The 23,687-nt window shown below is 34.5% G+C and overlaps 1 protein-coding gene across 1 annotated transcript in view; it reads right to left on the minus strand.

Moving 5' to 3' along the window:
- Window positions 1–23,687, minus strand: part of DIAPH3 (diaphanous related formin 3) — a 203,592-nt gene that overhangs the window by 76,678 nt on the left and 103,227 nt on the right. The window contains exons 21-24 of the mRNA XM_062514786.1: window positions 23,263–23,502; window positions 20,470–20,599; window positions 10,722–10,846; window positions 849–1,013 (exon numbers count right to left, since the gene is read on the minus strand). Coding sequence (XP_062370770.1) covers window positions 849–1,013; window positions 10,722–10,846; window positions 20,470–20,599; window positions 23,263–23,502 — 660 coding nt within the window. The remainder of the gene's footprint in view (window positions 1–848; window positions 1,014–10,721; window positions 10,847–20,469; window positions 20,600–23,262; window positions 23,503–23,687) is intronic.

Below are 23,687 nucleotides of genomic sequence, written 5' to 3' on the forward strand. Positions count from 1 at the left end.
ACAGACACAGAGAAGAAATATGGGAAAATTAATGCAAAGCACAACCACTTCCTTAGAGCTTCCAACTCAACATGAACCTAAGCATTTAGAATTCTACAACATTTACATGGTAGGTATAGTTCAAACATCAGAAATTAAAGTAATACAACTATTTTGTAATAGTCATTAATTCTGAAATCAGACTACTGAGTTTCGTATTAGGCATTGACCAAGTTAGGAAAACGCAATCAATGCCCCTCTTCCCAAAAATCTGGTATATGTAACTTGCCAAGCAAAATTATTGCAATTGAATAGTATCTAAGGTTTTAATTGTTAAACTGTAAAGCAGAAGAGGCTTAGCAATCATTACATGTTTCAAATGGTTGTTAAATATGGGTTCCAGTTTAAGCCCTTTCCTCAAAACTGATGGGCATATGAATTTCAAACTGTTTCTCAGTACCAATGAAAAACGTAATTTTCTCCACCTGTATCTTCAGATCTCTCTGAAATCATTAAAGAACCCAACCAATCCAGTAAAATCAAACAAGACCAGGAAACATGCAAGCAACCTAAATACATGTGCTGTAATGATAAGTTGTACTGATCACACTGCAATGAGGAGTAGGTAGCAAAATGACTAAATGAATCTTTCTACAGACCTATAGGCACTAGTTGGGTCACTCCTCCAGATTTTGCCACAAAACGCATGCTCATACAATATTCTTGCAAGAGTGTATACAGTAAGTTAAGCTATGTAATCATAAGAAGTCAGATGTGACTCAAAACAGCTTATCCAAATTTATACATATAGATAAGGTTACAAAATATAACTTGTAGGAAACATCAAGTATAAAATAAACATATTGTACCATGAACATCATCCTGAAGTTGTTTAAGTCTGTTAAAAACTCCTCCACCGAAACTTTCTTCAGGTCAATGGCATAATACCCCATCACGTTCTGATAGAGTTTTTCCATGTTCTCATGCATTCGTGAAACTTTCTGAAAATCTTCTTTGGCATGAATGAGGAAGCTGTACATTGCTGTTAAGGCTGCAAGAATACTCAATGAATCCAATCAAACACACTGCTATCACTTAACATTGATTTCTATGTCATACACAGTTTTAATTTCCTCAAATAAGGATCAAAAGAATTATTTCCATGTTGTATATGCTTCCTAGAATTTACTGCATATACTAGGCCTATGAATAAATTCAGGGGCTTTCATCAAAATATCTCAACCACTTTAAATTTAAAGATTATTCAATTCCTACATAATTTCTTAATGAAATGAAATGAAATGAAATGAAATGAAATGAAATGAAATGAAATGTATATAACTAATCTAACTTCAAGGACCCCTGTCGTTTATTTAGTATCACTGTCTCCTTATCGAAGCTAAATGTTTAGGTATATAAACTACAGTTTCATGGAATTTAGGTGCAGATACCAATAATTAACCTGAATATTTTATCAATAATACTATAGCTCCTACTAAAATTAGATTAAAAATAGAAATATTGATAAACAGTATTAAAAGTAAATATCATGAAAGATAAAAAACTTCATTGTAACAGCAGTGCATTTACTTCTTTCTACTCCTGAAGGCTGCATCAGGTATTTATGCTTTTTCTAAGGCTATTTGCAATGTCAATACAACTAAAGGCCAAATTAGAGGCGAAAACAATAAAACTACTTGTACAAAAGATAAACAATTTATAAACAGCATCAAAATATTGCGTATAAAATAAAAAAACCTATGTTTATTCAGGACTTCCAATAATGTAGTTTGCCAAAGAAGCTCAAAGACAAAACTTTCTACCTAGCCATTTCCTTATGTTGGGCATCATCAGGAAGTGTGTACTTTAATGGAATGGTAGCTAAACAAATATTTATGTTCCATTATTTTCCTGCTGTAGTAAATGCTACGAAAGAAAAGAAATAGCCATTTTATATTTACTCTCAATTGCCCACCTCAGCTACTGCAGAAAAGAATTTACTGTGTATGTACACTTTCTGCTACAGACTAAATACACTATGGTCACTTTAAGAAAAACAGAATTTTTAATAAAGTGCATGAAAATCTAGACCAACTGAATAGCACATAACCTGGCATTTTTTCTTAATTCATCTCATACCATTGGCCTCAGACCATTGTCCCAGGCTGTGCAGATCCCTCTGCAGAGCCTTTCTACCTCCAGCAGATCAACACTCCCACCCTACTTGGTGTCCTTAGCAAACTTGCTTGAGGGTGAAGTCAATCCAGTCATCCAGATCATCAATAAAGATGTTGAACAAGACTGGCCTCAATACTGAGCCCTGGGGAACTCCACTAGTGATCAGTGCATATTAACATTTTACAGCTGGATGACTGTTTTTACTCCTTTTTATAGTTTTGTTTAGAAGATAAATTCCATGTCAGTTGCACTGTTAAATGTCCTTCTGATTTGTTAAGGTTACTTTAAAAATAACAAGAAAGAAGTTCATGGGGTTTTCTGCGTGATTTAGAATCCAGGCCAGAAATTCACACAATAACGATCTCAGATATGTGCAGGATGGGAGAAATAATGCACTTTCACAATATTCTAATTAGTCACTAATGGCTACTAGATGATTCTGTAAGTGTAGAAGAGCCTCCCCTATGACAGCCTTATGAAAAAGGACTAACTACAGTCAAGATTTCAACAATTTAAAAAAATGCATCTTCCATCACCCCTCAAACACCTAATTTTAGACTTTCTCAACATGGCTCTTTTGCCAGGACAAGCTTCTCTTCATGCTTTTAGTAACTCCACAAGATGTAGCTCGCAAGCAGCTTCATACTTCCTGTGCTGACTGGCTGGCAACAGCTGAAAGAGAACTGATGCTGCCAGCCCTCTTTTCTTCTACATCAATTTGAATCTCCTTTACTCAGCTCCCAAGATGAGCATAGAACACAGGAAACTGATCTTTATACTTGAGATTCTTAAACATTAATAATACTCTTAAAAAGCTGTTGGTAGGAAAGCAAAGTTGATGACAGGTTTGTCTATAAATGCTGCCCAAGGACTATATAAAAAAGGATTATGAGAAACAAAACATGACAAAACACAAGCTAAGACCATCAAAATAAATGTCACCAGCTCACAAAAACACAAACAAACCAAAATAACAAAAAAGAGTAAAATTAGAAAAAGAATTCCTACATCTGGTTTAATTTTGATCCTAAAATTTAGGATACTTATTATTTGTGATTCTTTGACTATTAACAGATCTTATAAAAAAAATAGCTTTGTGCAATTATGAGGGTGCTTATTTCCACAGAGTGAAGGGTAAAGGAAAATTAAATAAATTAGTTTCGCTGTCTCTTTATATAAATTCCAGATATTAAACATCCCAGTATTTTTAGTTTTCCAGAAAGCAAAAAAAAAAGTTTAAATTATCAGTAAAATGTGTACTTCATCTTGTAAATTCTAGAAAATATCCTGAAAAGTAAACCTGGGGAGTGGGGGAGGTTAGAGAAAACTGTGATATTCCTCAAGACACAGCTAAAATTACAGCTATGTTAATAGAGTCCATATAAGCTGGTTAATTTTATACTGTTGAAAACTGACTCCCATTGAATATCTCATGCAAAATTTTAAACACCAAATACAGTATTCTGGCAAGATGTTTTGCTATCTAGTATTTTAACGCCAGACATGACAAATCCTTAGATTTTTATTTTCTATCTGATGCATTATGGGATATCCCTTGGCATTCTGCTGAGACTGTGTTTCAATTTAGGTATTTTTAATGACTCCTCTTCCTTTTCTCCTCAAATATGGCTTTTGTTAGCCAACCCTAGCTAAACTGGAAACAACAGGGAATTCTACTGTGTACAGCAATCCCTACTGCAATTATTATGAACAGGTTGATACATACACAATATCAACTACACAATTCATTGGTTTTGGATGAATGAAGACAGAAGTACAGCTAAACTGCAACATAGGTGGGAAGAAAACAAAATCAAGAAGTTTGGTATTTGTTAACTTTTTCTGAAGTGGCTTTATTTCATGGACTAATTCATCATTCTGCTAATTAATATAACAGGACACCATTGCACTGCTGAGACAAGATCTGTGGAAAAATTTCTAGCTGCTGTTTGGTCTTGCATTTTCTGGCAGCTCTTTTCACAGTGAACTGCTTGTCTGAAGTTTCTACTGGTTTTAATACATTGTGGTACATAAAATACTAATATAGTGCAGCATATCAAGCCAAGTAAAAGCAGCTGTTACCCTAGAAAATATAATGAAAAACGTTAATCTCTACCAAGCACTTCCTTAATAGACCCCAATATTCACCACTCGTATTTTAGCAGAAGCTTCAAAAGGGAACTGAGACCGCCATTATACTAGAAGACTACAGTTTCCACAAAACTTGCCAAACCTTTTGAAGACTGATGCAAAAAGACTTTGAGGTCACTTCAAACCATTTCAACAAATGACTTTCTACTAAGAGGAAGAGCAGTGAATGCTGTAGGACTCTGTTAAGGATTTCCCACATTTTGGGAAAATAATTACAATTGTCTGAAAAATACATGTCAAAGAGACTTCATTTTATATATGTATACCAAGGTTCAACAGAGAAACTCTGCATCTGAATGTAATAGTTGAAGAAACAGATAGAAATGCTTAGATTTTTTAATTAGTACCTTCTGAAGAGTACTTGTCAAGTAATACCTTTCCTTTGATTCACTCCTACTTATCTCTGTGCTATAATGCTGAAATGAATTGGCAGGTATTTGTATCACACAAAGCTGCTGCATCCACTGTGTATGCATCATATATTAAAAGTAAAACCAGTGCTAGCTATAATACATGCCTTAAGTCCAGACCAGATAATAAAAGAATTAAGAGACTTAAATTTACATTGGTTGAAAAAGCCCTATCTCATTACCTGTCACCTGTCCACATAGTTAACATCTTGACCCTCTACCAAAGAGCAGCACACAACCTTTTTTTATCTGAAGAGCTCAGAACTACAAAGTCCTTAGGATGCAAGGACATCTTACAGATTCAGTTTATGTTGCACAGGGGGAACTTCAGACTCTGAGGTCAGTTAAGTAACCAACAGTTTGGAGGCAGCAAGTAGGCCCTTCCCTGCTGTTGAAATGGGCTCCTTCTACCTCATTTGGTAGTGAAGGCTCTGATTCATTTAAGTGCTGTTTCTTCCTCCCCATTCTGCAGTGTCAACAAATCAAATTAAATGGCAAAGGAACAGCTAATTTATCAAAAGAAAGGTCTTTTTTCCTAGATGAAAGGCAGCAATCAACTGATTGTCTCTCAAATATTAGTTTCATAAGTTTCTGAAAAGAACACCATCAACACTACTTTTATCAGTAAGCTCAAACTTTCTCAGCTGCTGCTTGGAAAATCAGAAGATGGGAGTTGTACTGATAAAGAGCACGTTGACTAAATCACTTAATTAAACTTTTAATATGCAATTTAAATACTCTCCATAAACCCACTAAATTTTTATTTTGAAAATACAAGTATTTTTTTCACTGTGCTTTTTATGGAACATTTCGCTCGATGGATTTAATATGTTAGATCAATATAAATTCAATATTCTTTGACTTGCCTAATTAAAGAAAACAGAAGAATTGTGATAATAACTATTTCTTTCCAGCTAGCATACACATGATGGCTCACAAATTAACACAATCTAATATATAGGAGAAATATTCATAATTACAGACTTTGTCAATAAGAAAGTGAACCAACTGTGCATGTCTCTGACTTCCTAAAGAAACAAGAATGCTAATCAGTTCATTAGGGGGCTTTGGGTTGTGATATTTAGTGACAGGATGTAGCAGCCTGCTTGTCCATGAAGCTTAATTGTATTCAGGATGAAAAATTATTTTCTACAAAGCACTATCTTTCCTTTTTAAGACTTCCTGCTGACTTCTTTTTATGAGCCACATGCTTTTCAAGACATCACCATTCAGATTTCCTTGTTATAGGAATAAAAGTAAGGTTTCATCATGCTGTGCAAGATTATCTAACCTTTACATCAAACCTTTTCTGCTTCGTAATTTATTGAAGTTCCTGTTTTTCTAAAAGTGAGCTGCTTTAATGAGTATGTTCACAGACACAACTAGAAACCATATGCAACTATGCTGTTTAGAAATTGCTGTCTGTCTGCTGGGTCAGGTAGTAGGTGAGGGTAAACTACTTCTGTTAATAATATTTAGTGTTCAAAATATTGTATTTGAATAGTCCAATACAATGAAATATGTAGTATGGCTGCTGCAGGAACTAAAGAGCAGAGCTGCCTGTCTCAAACACTCTTTAGGCCACAGAAGGACATTGCCATGAGATAAGCACAGAAGGGAGTGACAGGATGTTTCTAACTTGGCAGAGGTGAGATCTGCATGGCACATCCTGGTTAAGGCATCCAGACAACAATTCCCACTGTGGCAAACTGTAAAGAAGCAACTGCTCACACACATATCTCTGGTCAAACATAGTTCACCCCAAGTTAGGGGATAGATGGGCAACTGTGACCACTGAAGATGCCCCTCCCCAAATATGCCTCCTAGGGACTACTAATTAGGCCACTGTGACAGGACCTCAAGATAAGATAAAGGTGGCATTATTGTCCAGGTATTATCTCAGACCTAGGGGAAGGTAACAAGCTGGAGGAGAATAGATCGTTGATAATGGACATAAAGAATGCAGAATTTCTGTTCCACAAGGAAAGCCAACCTGGCAACTGTGCTGAAATCAGCTCCAGTTGGGTAGGAGGTACTTCTGTCAGGGGAAGATCACAACCCACTGAACCAAGAAACACACCAACTCAAACAAAGAGAAAGACTGAGCATGGGATTAACAGTAAGAGAACTGTGTTATTATGAGCATTAATTCATTTGTTTGCTAAAATGTATAAATAGTGAAATAGTTTTAAATTTTGAACCACCTCAGGACACACTACCACAAAAACCCCAAGGTGAAGAAAGACTAACAGCATGCCACTGGATCCAAGTGTGGGGACTATCTCCTGCTTTACACCTCTCTTCCTTTCCCCCTACCCACCCCCATTTACTGTTAAAGATGTGAAGTATTGACTTCAGCATAGGGTCTTAGGTCACTAATCAGATCTTAACAGTTGGTTCTACCTGTACTGATTTATTCTAAGACCAAATATTTATTTTGCCTGTTTCTGACAGTAATCAATACCCAACAATTAGGGAAAACAAGGAGGAAAGGAAACTTGGCAAATATATAATTCAAGTGATGTAGTATTCAGTTTCTAGCAGGCCTGTACGTTAGTCGGTCTTCTGAGCTAAAGCTGCCTCTGGGCTACTGTGTTTCATAGTACTTGACATACAATTTTTAGCCACCTCTCTAAGCCCTATACGAAATTCATTCACATTTTCACATTCATATTTTCAGTTTAATTTTCAGTCTGTTGTCCATGAAAACATTTCTGTTAGTATATTTTAACCTGATGGACAGCATTTCACATGGGATGAACCCATGGTTATTTAAAGACACAAAGAATATATTTCTCTCTTTCCTTCTGTATGGGATACAAAATTACAAGTATTTCTACTGTATTTTCTCAACTTTTTTTTACTTTCCACCATCAGAGTATTACTCTACTAAAACATTCCTTCTGCATAACCTATTGCCAGTTGCTGCTTATTGCCACCATCCTCTGCAACATCAGTAGATATATACTACACTTTTGGAGACGAGGTAATGGAAGAACTGATGATGTAAGAGTATTGCTGATTTTTAATTATCTTGTTGTTAATGTTTTTCGCTTGTTCTCAACTTGATTTGCTCCCAGTTTTTCTAATACAGTGTTTCTCCTTCAGATCTATTAGTCCATAATCACTGCAGATCACTTGCTGCTTTGTCAGCATCTGCCAGTATCTCCCTTTGGCATGAGCATCTTTTTCAAAGATATTAATCCCAAAAGAATAGTAATCAAACCACTTTTCAATGTAAGAAATTTCTTTCCTTACATGTCTTTGTTAAAACACGTTGAAATATGGATGGAAATTCAGTTATGTTCTACTGACTTCTTACCTTTATTTGCCTGCTGCAATAGACCCTCAAAGTATGGTTTCTCTTTACGAAGCACACAATGACTCTCCTCCATCACATTTTATCTCCAATTTTTCATGCTCATTTTGTATTTAGTCTTCATCAGTTTTCTTGGTAGAGAACCTGACTTGCAGATCCTCCTTGTAGCCCTTCTAAAAAAACTTGTGGGCTTTTTTTCAGCTTTGACCTGGTCTAGTGAAAGGTGTTCCTGCCTATAGCAAGAGGGGTTGAAACCAGATGATCCTTGAAATTGCTTCCAAGCCAAATTATTCTACGATTCCTCAGTTGTATGATTCCTTTGTGCCTTCAGCTAGCTTAGTTCATGTAAGAATCTGTAGTCCATTGAGTTTATATTCTAGTTAATTTTGATTTTTTTTCAAGTGTTTTGTGATCACTGTTTACTCCTAGGGATTTATTGCTATTTATTTTATATTAAGAAAAGGAATTCTACAGATTCCTTCATTTAACATCATCCTTCCATTTAAAATATTACGCAGTAGGGTCAACTTAAGTTCTCCTTAGAGAAAACTGGTGCAAAGAATAAATTTAACTTTAGGGTTATGACTTATCTTATTGACAGACATTGATAATCCATGTCTTCTCTGGCAAGATTAGAGCTTTTGAGATGCCTGAAAAAGACGAAGTGTAGATCCTCCTTTGCATTTCCTAAAATGATCACTTATCCTTTTTAAGGGATCAGTAAACTGCCCTAATGGTCTTCATGTATGGGGATGGAATTTCTATCTCTGAAAAAGTTTATGCTGTTTATTGCTAGGTCTGCCTACTTACTCTGTCTTAAATACAATATATAACTTTGTATCAGAGTATTCCACTCACTTCTGCCAGGAAGTTTCATAAATATCCAAAATGTCAGTAACACAAAGGGAAATGAGGCATCCTACATAACCATTTTTGGATTTCAGATGTTTGGTATTAGCATATAATGTATATAAATTACATCTTTATTTATCCACTTTTCTCTTGCTCTCCTTAGATTTTTTAGAGGAGTCACTCATTCTCAACTGAATTTTGCTAATTTAGTTCTTCTCTTTTTTTTTTAGTAAGTATATATCTAAGGAAAACTGTATACTATCTGTTCCTTCAAAATCTAGTCATTAGATAAAAAATGCAAAAAGTTAGAGGGTATTTGGAGAGCCTGCATCATGACTATTTTGAAGTAGATGCTTGATGTCCTTCCAACTGAAATAGCCTAGCCTATCCTATCCTATCCTATCCTATCCTGTCCTGTCCTGTCCTGTCCTGTCCTGTCCTGTCCTATCCTATCCTATCCTGTCCTACCCTGTCCTGTCCTGTCCTGTCCTGTCCTAACAGATAAAGAAGGGCCCATCCTTTTTCATAAAGTGCTTCCCATTCCTAACTTCCCAGACTACATATAATTTTCCAAACAAAGCACAGATTTTGTAAGTCCTAGCAATATTTGCCAAAAGCTCTCATGGATATATTTTCCTTTAACTTCCTGGCAATAATAAATCCCTTGCCTTCAGGACCCATCTCCCAGTTCTCCTATTATGCTGTCAGTTTTCTTCAGGAGCAAACTTATATTTCATACTGTAGAGACATCATGCTGGTGGGCTGCAACTTAGTTCCCAAAAACACATTGAGCTGGGAAAAAAAGGCTTCACCACAAACGATAAACAGAACAAGCTCAACAACAAAATGCCCAACCTTACAAAAAATTAGTAATGACACTGGAAGGTTAAGATAACCCAGAGTGGGCAGAGGCCTGAAGCTAAGCTACAGACACTTGGGTTGCAATGCATCTAATGGAGAACTGGCCCACACACAGGAAGAACCAGTACACACACTTGGCTTTGGGGTCACTTGCCCTGGCTCGTGTAACAGGATGAGATAAATCAAGAGGACTGTGTGCTGAGTCTCCCAGCCTTTGTACATAACAAAGCAGTCTCTCAGCTAGGTAACTACCTAACCATGCCTGCAGAGCAAATTTAAACATGTCTGCTCATATTTCTGCTTCCAGATTAGTCTTGGTGCCAAGCATATATGGCCAAAATTTTCTAGAGAGGTTTAAGTGAAAGAGTGTCTTTTTTTTCCAGTTTAATTAATTATCTTCATGTCACAAGGTGTTTTTATGAGAGATAGGCAGTGAAATTGCCTGCATGATTTGGAATAAATAGTGAGAGAAAGAATTTTGGCAAAAGTAACACCAGAAAATAGTTTTCATGGGCTATGAATCTCATTTCTGAAATCACAGAACCATTCTAATTCTGTGGTTGCACTACAAAAACATTCACAATGGTAATGCATACACTAGAAAACAAAGAGACGCAGGGTGACAGACATATTTTTCTAAGAGACTGACAAAAATACCATGTAACACTAGAGTGCTTAACATTCATATTACAACTTCTTTTCACTAAGTTAAGAAATTCAGTTAAGAAATAAACAGTGTAAAAGTCAACAGTAAGCATTTTTTTTCCTCATTCATTCCACTGCAGAGGAATCCTTTAGTTGGACTGCTCATGTATATAGTTTTTGAGAGGAAAAACAAGTTATTTTTTTCAAAAATACATGCTACAAACTAGACGGAAGTCATGAAAAGATATTAAAAATTTTAAGCAATGCAGTTAAAATACTTGGGGATTTTTCATTTGTTTGGATTTTAAGAGTGCTCTTAAGGATATTGACATTTTTGCTACAAACTTATCGTGCTTATCTTCGGGAGCTGGAAAAGTCTGCAAATCCTTCTCAAGCTGTTGAAGTTGCCTCTCCATGTGCTTGAGGCTCTTCTCCAGGTTTTCTGCTGAGACTAAAAATACAGAACATTCATTCTGTTAACACACTAAACAAAAGACATTGTTTTCAAAATGCAAGAATTAAAACCTTACCCATGTCAACACCCTACATTTGTAAATTACAATGCAAAATGAGGAGGTCACTCTACAATGTTCAGCTCTCCTCACTTATGCAGATTCCTTAGTCTCACTGGATTCATGCTATTTGAATGTTGTATTTTCATTTGTTTTTATGCCCAAGGTTTTGCATTGCAATTAATGCTGTTTTAAGTAACCTGAGATATACATACGCCAATCTGTGTTTTCTGATTAATCAAAGGACAAGTTTACAAGATATTCTAAGATCCACAAAGCTTTTCTCCATCTCATTCTGTTAAAACAGAAAATGCAAACATTTTTTAAGAAAGATCATGAAGAAAATAAGATTCTCAAACACAGAAAATGGGTCTGTTAAACACCTATGCATGAAACCTAAACCTCAATTCTCTAGTTTAAAAGCACTATGTATGGTAAAAAAACCAACAGAATTTGTTGGAGCAAAAGTGCTTGCCAAGCATTTAAGAGGGTACAACAGAGCAACACAAGGACTTGGGAAAAAGCAAGCAGTGGAGCTGAAATATTAGTGATTTACAGAAGGATGAAGAAAAAGTGTAAATTTTCTTTGCCAGGAAAAGATATATAACTTTCATCTACTTGAAGCAATGCATGTAAAATTGAATGCCTGATCTGTAAATAGTTAATTGAAATATCAAGATGACCAGAGTAATCTGAGGATAGTTAGTATGCATTCTATCTTAGATCTATATTATTGCCATTGGATAAAATTTACTTATGATTTATTAAATCAACTTAACATTTCTTTAAATTTGATAGGAGCAACACATGAAGATGTAGGAACACCTAGTCTAATGTTTTTTTTCTAATTATTTAATTAATTCATAATATACTGTAAATATTTGGAAAGATATAGTTACTTTCATCTTCACCTCAAAAATAAGACCTCCTTGGAGAAAGTCTGTGTCCCTATGATGATAGTAGGACCTGTAGTGGACCTACAATTTCTTTCACTATATAGTTATGTGAGAGAAAACAAAATACATAGAATAAACACATCCTTCTCTGATCAAAGTCTGACAGAGTCCCAAAATGACCAGAATAAAATGCTGCATAACAACTTCTATCCCATTCATAGCAGAAGAGTTATGACAATTATAAAATGATCCATGGCAATGTGATAAATTGCTTTATAATCACCATTTTTAAAAGCTCCTGTTTAATCAAAAAATAGTTTCCCAAATGTATGTTAGACATGTACATTTTGCCTCAGCAATAGGTAAGCCAAAATCATCACCAGTTAGGTCAGTTGGCTTCAGAAGTTTAAAAACTGCTTTGTTTCAGGAGCATAGCTAAAATAGAAGAAGCTGACTATGTTGACTAAGACGTGTTTCAGTCTTCACTGGCCACAGAAACAAACCTAATTTTAATAGAAAGTCATACTTCCGCTCTCATGAGAAGCACCAGAGGGTTAGGCACACATTTTAAATCACTGAAGATGCTAAGAAACACAGAATACAACTTGTGCCTAATTTAACTACTGACTGGACTCTTCACAAGACCATTTATCTTGCATAAAGAGCTCATAGTATAAATTAATGTGACATGTACATATAGTACATAGTATCAAAATTATGAGAGCTGGCAAGGAACACTGCTTTAAAAACAATACAAAAGCTCAACCCACCAGAAATAATCCTCTACAGCAACTGCAGGTAGCAACTGAGTAACAGCTACACTCTTTCACACAGATGGGAAACCCAGCAAAATAACTCATTGCCTAGAGCTGATTAACAGGTGCTGTAGAAGATATTTTCAAGCTCTTGCTTCCAGGAAAGTCAGTTTTTCACTCTAGTACTTCAGCTTTTGGGGTTTTTTTACACTGAACATTTACATATTTAATCAAGAATCTTTATACCTCTGTTTTGTCCTCAAGAGGTTTTTTCCCCTCTGTCATTATCTTAGGTCGTTCTTGAACTTAAGATTTCAGCATGCCTTTGATTTCAGCAGTGTATAACTATTAGATATACTTTGCTTTAAGACTATATTTCTGCTGATAGCCTCAAATAAAGGCTAGATCACAATATGCTGCTATTAAGTTTGGTACTATTCGCAGCTTTCAGTTTAGTGAAAACAGATTTTAAAAAAATCAAACCTCCAAATATAACCAGCTCTTCCAAAAGAAGATCATATAAAATAATTGCCAACCTTTTCTTGTGTGTCTCTGAAAGACACGGTATAAAATCTGAAGGGACATATAAGAATGGCAGAAAATGGAAAAAAACTCCTTAACTTTAACCCCTAATCCTGGAAGGATTCAGAAATAAACCCAAGCCAAACTGAAATACACAACTCAAACTCTAGTTAAAAAACAAAGTCGAACCCTGGGGTTTTGAATGTTAGTGAGTCCACAAAGCCAAGTTGTTTGCTGAACACAGTGCATATGTGCCTAAACAATCTCCTTCTTACACCCACTCATACCCCCTAAGCTCTCACAGCCCTCTTCCAGAATGGCTCCTGCTATTTTTATAAGCAAAAATTAGATTTCCTGCCATATGCTTTTCGTGGCTAAAACACCTTCGTTCTTAGGGCTTTCTCTTCTGAATCTGGTTTTCTAGTATCACATTATTCTGGAAGCCTCTTCACCTCCTTCTGTTTTCAAATATTTCTGCACAGTGTTTAAGGTGATGACTCACCAGCCCTTTAATTTTTGCATTACAATTTCTCCAGTTATTCTGGGAATACCTTATCTGATTAACTTACAAGAAAATATCCTTTTTTTTCTTGACCAAAGCCCTTATTACAGTATCAAGCTGCCTGATCTTGTACTTCATGCTATTGATTTTCATTACTTTTATTCTGCTTCCTTAGGATCACTCGGTGATAACAACACAATACCCCTCTCATCTGGCAAAATATCTAACCCTATGTCAGACATGCTCATTGGTATAAAACCACGGGGTTTTTTTACCATGTTCCTTTTAAAACAGTATTTTGTTTCTTCTACTTATAGAGAATATTCTCATGAATATTCTCCCATTGTATATAATATCAAGTGATTTACTGAAGTCAACATAATTTTATGGGATTGAAAAAAAAAGAAAAAATTAATAACCAAAGCTACCAATAAATTCATTTTTATTTTGTGCTACTCTCATTAACCTCTCTCTGTGTAGGATTATTCTTTCCTCTATAAACCTTCATATCTATAAAGTCAGATAAAGAGACATGAAAGTGCTCAAATCATTCTTTTTCAGTTTCTTGAATATTCTATAGTAGCACATTACTACAGCCACAGTAAAACTTGGTAAAAAAAGCACTTACTAAAATACTAGCTTTGTCTCAGTTATCTCAGGATGCAGAATATGAAACTGGTATTTACAGTATGAGAATACAGTACTCTGATTTTTTTTTTCTTTCAAAAAAATTCTGTGGAGAATTTTCACTCCCCTCTCTCCCATCCCCAGATCATTATTCTTGCTTAAAAATAAAAACAATATTTAATCTAGCTTTGAAACTACAGTTGTTTTATCTTAAATACGAGAAATAATTCACCAAAGTGAAGCAACACTTGCATGCTCTCTCATTTTTATTGCTGCAAACCTGTTGTTACTTTTTGCATCAGTTGATATTTCTGACATCTTATGTGCCAACCGAATCATGATGCACCTCCTCTTGCCTACAGGTATTTTGCTTCCCTTGTGTTATTATGACCTCTTTATTCTGAGAGAGTGATAGTGACAAACTGACCTCTAGCCTGATACAAAAAATTATACAATATTATTAAAAATAATCTGGAAATATACTATTAGTTTTTCCATTTGAAAATCACATTGGACTGATTAAGCCTAATGAATAATTCTCTAAAACTGTCATCATATTATAAATGTGGCATTTAAAAGTGAAGTTAAATGACAAAACATAGCCCAAAATAACCCAATAACCAACAAGATAAAACTCACCCATATTTTCAGGTGAATTTGGAGCACTAGCAAAGAAATATTGCAGAAGAAAATTATTGAGTGTTTCTCACAAGCATCAGCAAAGGTCTGAAATACCATTAACAGTAGCATAAGATCTACTTGGATATACTCAGTGTCACACGGCACTGAAAATACAGTATTTACACTTTTTTTTCTCCCAAAATAATGATTTGCCTTGTCTCTACAGCCATTTTCTGGCTTTCTTGCCCTTATTCTCCCTTTTCTTCTTCTTCTGTGTGTGCCTAAGGTGCATACAAAACTCTTTTTGAGATTTTTTTTTTCCCAAACCTCTGACAATGCCACTGGCTCTCTAGCACTCAGACTTTTCTGTCTATAGCCAGAGTAAATTTCAGCTGCACACATGAAGAAAAGCAGCTAAGCAGCATTTTTGTTTCCTGTTTTCAAATTCAAATATGAGCATGCTAATGTAGTTTAATTGGTAAAGATGTGGAAGCATTATTTGTACCCAGTTCACCAGTAATAATATTATCATCAGTAGTATTAGGCCTCAGATCTTACAGAGATGATGCCCTATACTACCTCCACAAGAACCCTGGCCTGCTGGACTTGTTATAAACTTCAAGAACCTCCTGGGAGAAATGCAGTCTGACACCACATCTCTTTTAATAATGTATAGTTTAAGCTCAAAAATTGAAAATATGGGAAACAGTTGAAAAGAGAAACACCTGAATGACAATTCACTGTTTGTCAGTCATTCATCACTGAAAGAAAGAAACAGCTGCTTAGGCAAGCAGGAAAAAATGGCCAAGCAGCAGGATACGGCACCTGCCCCGAGCACAGGGTTCAAGGTCCCCCAGTGTTGCACAGCACACAGTGGTATGGTACAGTGGTAGACCAAGATCTGTCAAGAGACAAAACCATCTTATAAAAGAAGAAATTAAATTCAGAGGAGAGAGCAGAAAGAAGACCCTTGCATCAGCTGCAGCTTCCCTTGCTGAAGAGTTCTCGAGCCTCACCACCAGCTTCCTTGGGGACCACAAAGTGGTGAGCTGACTGCAGGTGTTGTATACTCGCGGATAATTTAGGGTATGATTGTCAATAACTTAACTGTTTTGAATATGCAGTGAGAGTGGTTAATAATGATTCAGAATGAACTATTAACATGGAATGGCAATGACTATCAGTCTAGTACAGTTAAAAATAAAAGTTTACAAGTGGCCACATTTATCAGTCTTTTACCCAATATTGTCATTCTAAGATCTAACTCTGTGATGTATAAAGGCAGCAAGATACATGTCTACATGTATATCTAAATGCACTTTCAGCACCTTCCTACTCATTAAAATTAGCTTTAATGAAGCTCTCTCACCTTCAAGAGTCTATACATCTGCACAGTGCATTCAGCTTCTTTTTTTTTATTTGTCTTTTCCACCATTTTAAGGTTCCTCTTGAAATTGATTTCTGTGTAGGGCATTTGATATCTTTTGTATTTTAGCAGATATTCACATTTTTGCCCTACAGAGTGTATAACCTTGATGGCCTGAAAATAAGAGCCTGTGAATTTGTGATCCAAATCAAAACCCAAGCAATGCATAACATAAATATATCCAATAGTACTGAGAAATTTATTGTTAACTTAGAAATTCTCTAATAAGAAAAACACCCATTCCTTATGACATATAGAATTCTTATGGCATATATATTACTACTTTTCTTTCATGCTGCCCTAATATTTTTAAGTTTTATAGGTGGGGGTGTCCCACTTTTCATGAATATAGTTTAAATTTCACATTTTCAATTTAGTTCCTAGCTTTTTTTTTACTTTGAAGTGAAATTAATTATCTATTAAAAAAACAAATGAAGTTTCAAAAAGGAGAAAGTGGATACATTACTTCTAAAGCTGTGATGAGTTAATGTCTTTTAGAGCAAGGAAAATCTGCAGCTTTATAGTGTTATTACAATACGAAAGACTTGCTACACTGTTACCTGTAAGGTCTGTGTAAATTAGAGTCAATCAAGTAAAACAGCAGCCTGAACAAACACAATATAAATCTTTATAATACCATAAAATATGAAATTAGTAAATTGTACTGAATTACCAAAATGTTTCTTGTCTGGAATACTAACAGAAAAGCATGAAAGTAATTATGTTTAAAAGAAAAGACAGCTTTAATTATATAAATCTTCAGGAACTGTCATATCTGTTAAGCTCATTAGCTGCAATGAAACTTCCTCCTGCTGATCTAAGAGCACTTAGAAAATAGGATTTGTTGTACTTCAAAGTAAAAAGGTATCTTTAATTCATGTACTGTAACAGTGAATTAAATCTACTTCTAGTATTACAAAAGTAAAAACTAAAACTTTAGCTTACAATGGAAAAAACCAAAACCACAAATTAAATACCTTAAATACCCTGAAGCTAGCTTCAACTGCACAGGTCATATGTTCCTTACCATTTGCCTCTCAAAGCTGGATTTTAAAAATTATTTTTTCCTGCAACAATTAATTTACCTACTGTGAATATTCAATCATTTATAAAATACTACAAAATATGTTACCTTCACCATTAACTTGGTGCAGTCACTTGTTACCACACTTCAAGCCTAACAAGCTATTTTAACAGCTTACTGTATGATCACTGGACAATGTTTAATGAAATTCAAGAAGCATGAATGTTTCTTCAGAAAAGTATAAAAAGAAAATGAGTTGCTGAACATTGTAACATTCTAATGTTCACCATTTTGAATAAGAAATATCTTGAGAGAGAAGTTTTAAGAATGTGCAAGTATGAAACAAAATAAACACAAGACATGTATAGGCTGGCTGATACATGAACAGTCATGTCAAGGAAGGATTCCAAAAAAAACCCCTTTTTAGTAATTTGTTTTGAGAAACCTGTAGAAAACTCAACAATTGCTTGGAGATGATCAAGCCAAAACTAACAAGTGCACAGTGTAGTTCCATTTTTATGTATAAATATGTATGTTCAGCTTCAGGTTTTCTGTTAATATTGTTCAAATGGCATGTACACATCTTTATACCACGTTGATTTTGATTTATAATTTACAGGACACCTGCAAATAATACTTTTATGCCAGATAAAAATATGAAAATATTGTATCTGAAGACATGAATATACAGCCAGGTAATAAAACCAGCTCAGTAAAGACCAGCTCACACCAAAGGTATAGGAGAATAGAATATTCTTATCCAACTTCATTGATCTATTCTTGGAATGTATTTTTAGAAATTACTTCAGAAAACAAACTTCAGTAAAACCATGAAGGGAACATAATTCCATCTCCTGCACAAGGCCCCAACCTTTGCCAGGACAAAAGCTAGAGAAGAGGATTTAAAAACTACTACTAAAACAAAATACTACTTCTACAGTTCAGGAAAAATCAAACAACATATTAATATGACAGAAAAGCAGAAAAGAGCGATGTTGTTTCTTCACCCAACAACTCTGAGGAACAACATAGAATATGTGCAAATAGAATCTTTCTATTGGATGACAGGAAAAACCAAAGCTGACTTCCTCCCCTCTCTGCTATCAGCCTGTAACCCTTAGACACAACATTCGGATCCAGTGGTTTTCCAGATTTACTGGAAGTGTTAATTGCCGCCCAGAAATGCAAATCAGGATGGATTATTCCTACTAAACCCTAAATTACAATATCTTAAAGTGGAGGAAGTCCTCTAAGCCTCAATATCAAAGTTCTCTTCCACCAAAGCAAGTGCTTTTTTTTCTGGAATACACATATTTGACTATTTAAAAGATTTTTGATGACTTACCCTCTATCACTGTTCCTAGTAGTCGTAATGATGGCTTGTAATATCTGCTGTAATATCTGCTATGATTTCCCATCTCTCTCAGTCAACTTGTTAGATTTTATCAGCATATCAGTAATATATGAGACCATAACAGTGGATTTGACTGAAGAGATTCACAGATTTCTTTTCAACTGACCTTCTACTAAGCTCAAGCAAAAATAGCCACTTCATTAAAAATTTACTGTATAAAAGTCAGTGCATATTAAATCAACTTGCGTAATAAAAATGCACTTTTGCAGAAGTACTAAAAGGTTTAAAAAAACTCCTCGAGTTACAGTTTTGGTGATTTGCTGGGCTTTCCAAAATTCCAGTGCACCAGGAGTCTTTCAAAAACAGAATGGAGTTTTGCAGGTAGGGAAACAAGTATAAACAAACACACTGATACATTAATCTGTTAAAGATATCCTAAGCCTTTGTCTTTTTCATACAGTAAAACTGAAATGCAAAATGCATCTCATAATATACTGTAGTAAATTCAATATATAAACTTGAAAACATGATCATTGATTTCCATCCTACCTCATACTGAGATCAAAGACTCAACCAGATGCCTAGAACAGAACAGAAAGCCTGGGCAAACTGGTAATTTTTCTGGCTACTCTCTGAATGGTCAGTGATTTAGAGCTCAGAATTTTTCCCAAAAGCAGTCAGCAGTGTGATATAAGACAATTATCTACACTGAAAATACTGCCTTCTAATAAGGATAAAAAAACCTCAACCACAATACAGAGACTGACATAATAGTGATAAAAAAAAATAAATCAGTAGCCAGTTAACATGGAAAATAATGCCAAACACACCAAATTAATATACGCAGAAACTGTATCTATTACCAGTATAAACAAAAACAAAAACAAACAAACAAACAAAAAAAAGTTAGGTTAAAGCTTGAAGCAAATGACAGCTATTTAAAAATAACTAAACTTTTGCAGGGTTATAGTATACCGAGTAAAACTGGAAGTTTTAAGAACCAGAAAGTGAACTCTATGTAAGTGATCGCTATCTCAAGTCCTCTATCAGAGGCAGGTTTTGCAAAGCTGTAATTTGTGGCAGGGAGACTGTCTGAGGCATGAGAGTCACATTCTACAAAGCATTATAGATAAACTGTGATATTTCCCAATGTGACAAAAACTAAAAAATTTTTAACTGAGCCCATCCAATAATTTTTTTCTGCCAGAGTAGGACAGTGCTAAGGTAGCATCAATTTCTACCTCTGTGCTTTGTTTAAATTACTTAAACTGACAAAATGAGGAAATGGCATTTATAACTAAGAAATTAATTTCAAAAAACTCTGTTGGTGCTTATACAGGGATTTTCCATATTCTGTATAGCATGATGAAACTACAAATTCTTCCAGACTTCCAATGTCACTGTTGCATAAAAAGATATATGTAGGGAAGACAAAACTGTTCCATGTTTTGAAAAAAAATTAAAATAAAGTGATGCCATGACAGCCTTTCTACATGTCTGAATTAGAAGACAGTGAGTGAAACACTTACTGTATAAAAGATCAAAGACTGGAATTAAGATCTGGTAACAGAAAAGAACTTTTAAAAGAAATCCGGTATGGAAAATGTATCTAGGAGATAACGTTAGAAGACATATAATGGGAAGTCCTGTAGTAAATGTTAGAGGGCCAAACAGTAAGTATCTTCAAGACCGTTCACAGCAGCTCAAATTACTGATCTGTGATATTGACTATTAATATCTTGTTTTTAAAATATTGTTCGTAAAAAATAAGCATCATCTTATACACAAGTCACTGTAATGTGTCAAAATCAAAACTTTTAGTTAGTTACACAAACCTTTACTAGCTTTATCCAAATGCTGAAAATCCTCAACAAAATTCAAGACATCCTGATAGCTTTCTTCACACACTTCTACCAGAAAATGGAGCAACGTTGTTTTTTGGTCTGCTGACTTTGTGTCCTTCAGCTGGGTGGGGGAAAAAAAAGAAATGCAAAAACACAGAGAAAAATTTTATTTCTGGCCATTTTAATAAGTGACACATATTAGTAATTATTCTACCAAGAAAGGAAAGAACAAACTTTTTTTAGAGTAGTACGTTTTTTTAAAGACAGCAATGGGCTGTTTTATTTCCCCCCTTCCTAGAATTTTCTAGAAAGCTCACACTAAGTATTTTTTCATTCTACACAATATTTGTGTTCAGTATTCAAAAACAATACAAATATTTCTTTTTAAAATGTAATTATTTTAACAATACAGGAATATTTACAAAATTGTGAATAAGCACATTACAGTGTAAAAAAGAAAAATCTAAATTAAATCAGCAAAATCTAGGTATACATAAAGCACATATCCAGTGCATAACATGATTTATTTCTTTATAAATGAAAGTAACTCTAGCCTAAAAATACTTATGTAGTGGAAGCTACACAACCTCAACGTGCACAAGTTCTTGTTATCAGTTCTCAATACAGTAAATAAGAGTTCAGAGATCTCAGTGTTTAAAAGCACTGCCTTCAAGAATTCCTAAGCGTAAACCTTTCTTTCTGGACTATTTATACATATAAAATTATTTTCAAGCCTGGAAAAAAACCTTTAAAACTTGCACTGCTTGTGTAACAACACGAACAACTGACAGCTGACAAACACTTCTGTTAGAGTCTTTCAACTGAAATGTTCTTTTAAATCAAAGACATTTTTATTAATAGAAAATGACATCACATAGGGAAGTGTTTCTTCACTACTCAAGAACTATTTCTACATAAAAAAATAGCATTTCTACATTAAAAAAATGAATAGTATACAAGCATGTAGGCACAAAGGAAAGATGATTATAAAAAGGGCTGTCACAATTCCACAAAGACTTGTCCATCTGAATATCAAGGCACAAAGTCCTTACTACAGCATTGATATTTCATAATTAGCTCTAAAAAGTCTGTTTATTTTCAAAGACTAAAATGCTACTATGCTGAGATATACTCTCCCAAAGCATGAATGTTTTACTTCAAAAAAGTGGATTAATAACAATGTGAAACACAGTTTTCCAAATAAACAGGAAGTGGAACACATATATATCAAAGCCAAAAAATATATTATAGGATCCTTACTGTATGAAATGTTATAAAATATGTTACTTCTATTGTATTGGGAATCTCAGTGAAAGATGTCTCAATAACACCACAAAAAAATTCTGCAATATGACACTGTGGTACATGTAATATACTGTGATACATAAAAAAGTTAGCTATAAATATTAACTTGTATGTGTTACAAACATACATATAATTTTAATTCATCAGTATTTAGTGAATGATTGAGTATTAGCATATCAATATCTTATCTCTCTTCTGAGATTACTCATGGCTACTCTCTGATGCAGAAGAACTAACACATTCATTCATTCCATGCTTTCATTATCTATATACATCAATTCTCTCTCCTATATCTAGTACTCAACGGTTATCCTCAAAATCTTCCTATTCTAGGTCTTAATAAGTCATTTCTCCAAGATAAATTCTGACTTTTGATCCTACTCTGCAATTTGCTTATATAATTTACCTTCACATTATTTTCATAAATATATTTTTTGTCTTGTGCACTAAAAGTACAGAGAATATAACCAGACCTAGGACAGATTCTTGTAAAATCATACTTAAGTAAATATACATAATTGGAGAAAGAATCTTTAGTATCTTCTTTCTGAATATGTTTCTCAAAAAGTTGCATTTTTAACTCAAACAATCTACAACGTATCAGCTCTAGGTGGATGACTCATGCTTAATGCTTACTTTAGATGAGGGAAAGAATATAACTTATTCCTTATGAATATTTATGTCATAGGTATCACATTCAACATTCAGTGAAAGAATTCTTCTGAAATATGGCAGAATAAGGGTGATTAGTTTCATGAATGCAGAAGTCAACATACTGTGTTTTCTCTTGTGCAAAAGGATAAATAAACAGAAAGACAAAGAGTACTTAAAAATTTAAAATAATTCCTTCCTTGCAGGAGCTCTATGTGCATTCTGAAGATTGTTTGGTAGCCTCTCAGAGAGCGCAGGAAAAAAATAACAACACTAAATATGGGAAAGGTGATTAGCATTAGAATGGATTATAAACTAACACTGAGAAAATTAAACACCTTCTTGTATGTATTTTATACAAAAGTTGAGTGAAAATTTAAGAAAAATCAGAAGAAGCAAGAAACTGATGAAACTGAGCAACATAAGGAGAAAATAACATAAGGAGTAAATTCATGTCCAAAAGAAAACATAACTGCATTAAAACATACTAATATGTGATAGATGTCTTAGAAGTGCTCAGACATGATACAATTACAAAACTACCATGAACACAGTGATGAGGTCCTTATATAATCTTATTTAGTTTAGGCTTTTTATCATTCCCTCAAAATGGAATCATTTAGAAGTGATTAAATGCAAACCAGTTTTAAGATTACTATTCATGTATTAGCTGTACTGTTCAAACTATCAACTAATGCCAGTAATAAGGAAAAAAATAGTAGGGAAATAATTAACTGAAGGAGAAACTCAAAATCAGAGTATTTATGTAGCATAATCAAAACAAAAAAGAGTGAATGTAATAGTCAACATGGACATTTTAGAACTCACTTTGCATAGCGAGCTGAGATTATATCCAAAGGTCTGTGCATTCCGAGAACCTGCATTCATGTAGTTTCCCATTAGTAATACTAGTTCCAACAGCTTGCTAAAGCCTTTACTCTTCTTTATCTCTTCACAGGCAGCACTGACAGCCATGATGTCAGGTTTGATGTTGCTCACCTGCTCCTCAAACTGAAGCTTAAAAAGAATAGCACTGAGCCGTGGCCGTAGTCTCTTCACGTTGCTCATCTGATTGAAAAGAAAAATAGAAGATTTCCTTTAAAATTCATGGTACACTTTGGCACTGTACAAATGCATGCACTCTGAAATGATTTATTGGTGTGACAGGCTTGAAGAAGCAATATATCTGCTATAACTGATAGCAAATGAATGAATGAATGAGAGACACTTGGGTAAGCAACTGAAATCCCATC

The sequence above is a fragment of the Cinclus cinclus genome, chromosome 2 (genome assembly GCF_963662255.1).
Source record: "Cinclus cinclus chromosome 2, bCinCin1.1, whole genome shotgun sequence".
Lineage (NCBI taxonomy): Eukaryota > Metazoa > Chordata > Aves > Passeriformes > Cinclidae > Cinclus > Cinclus cinclus.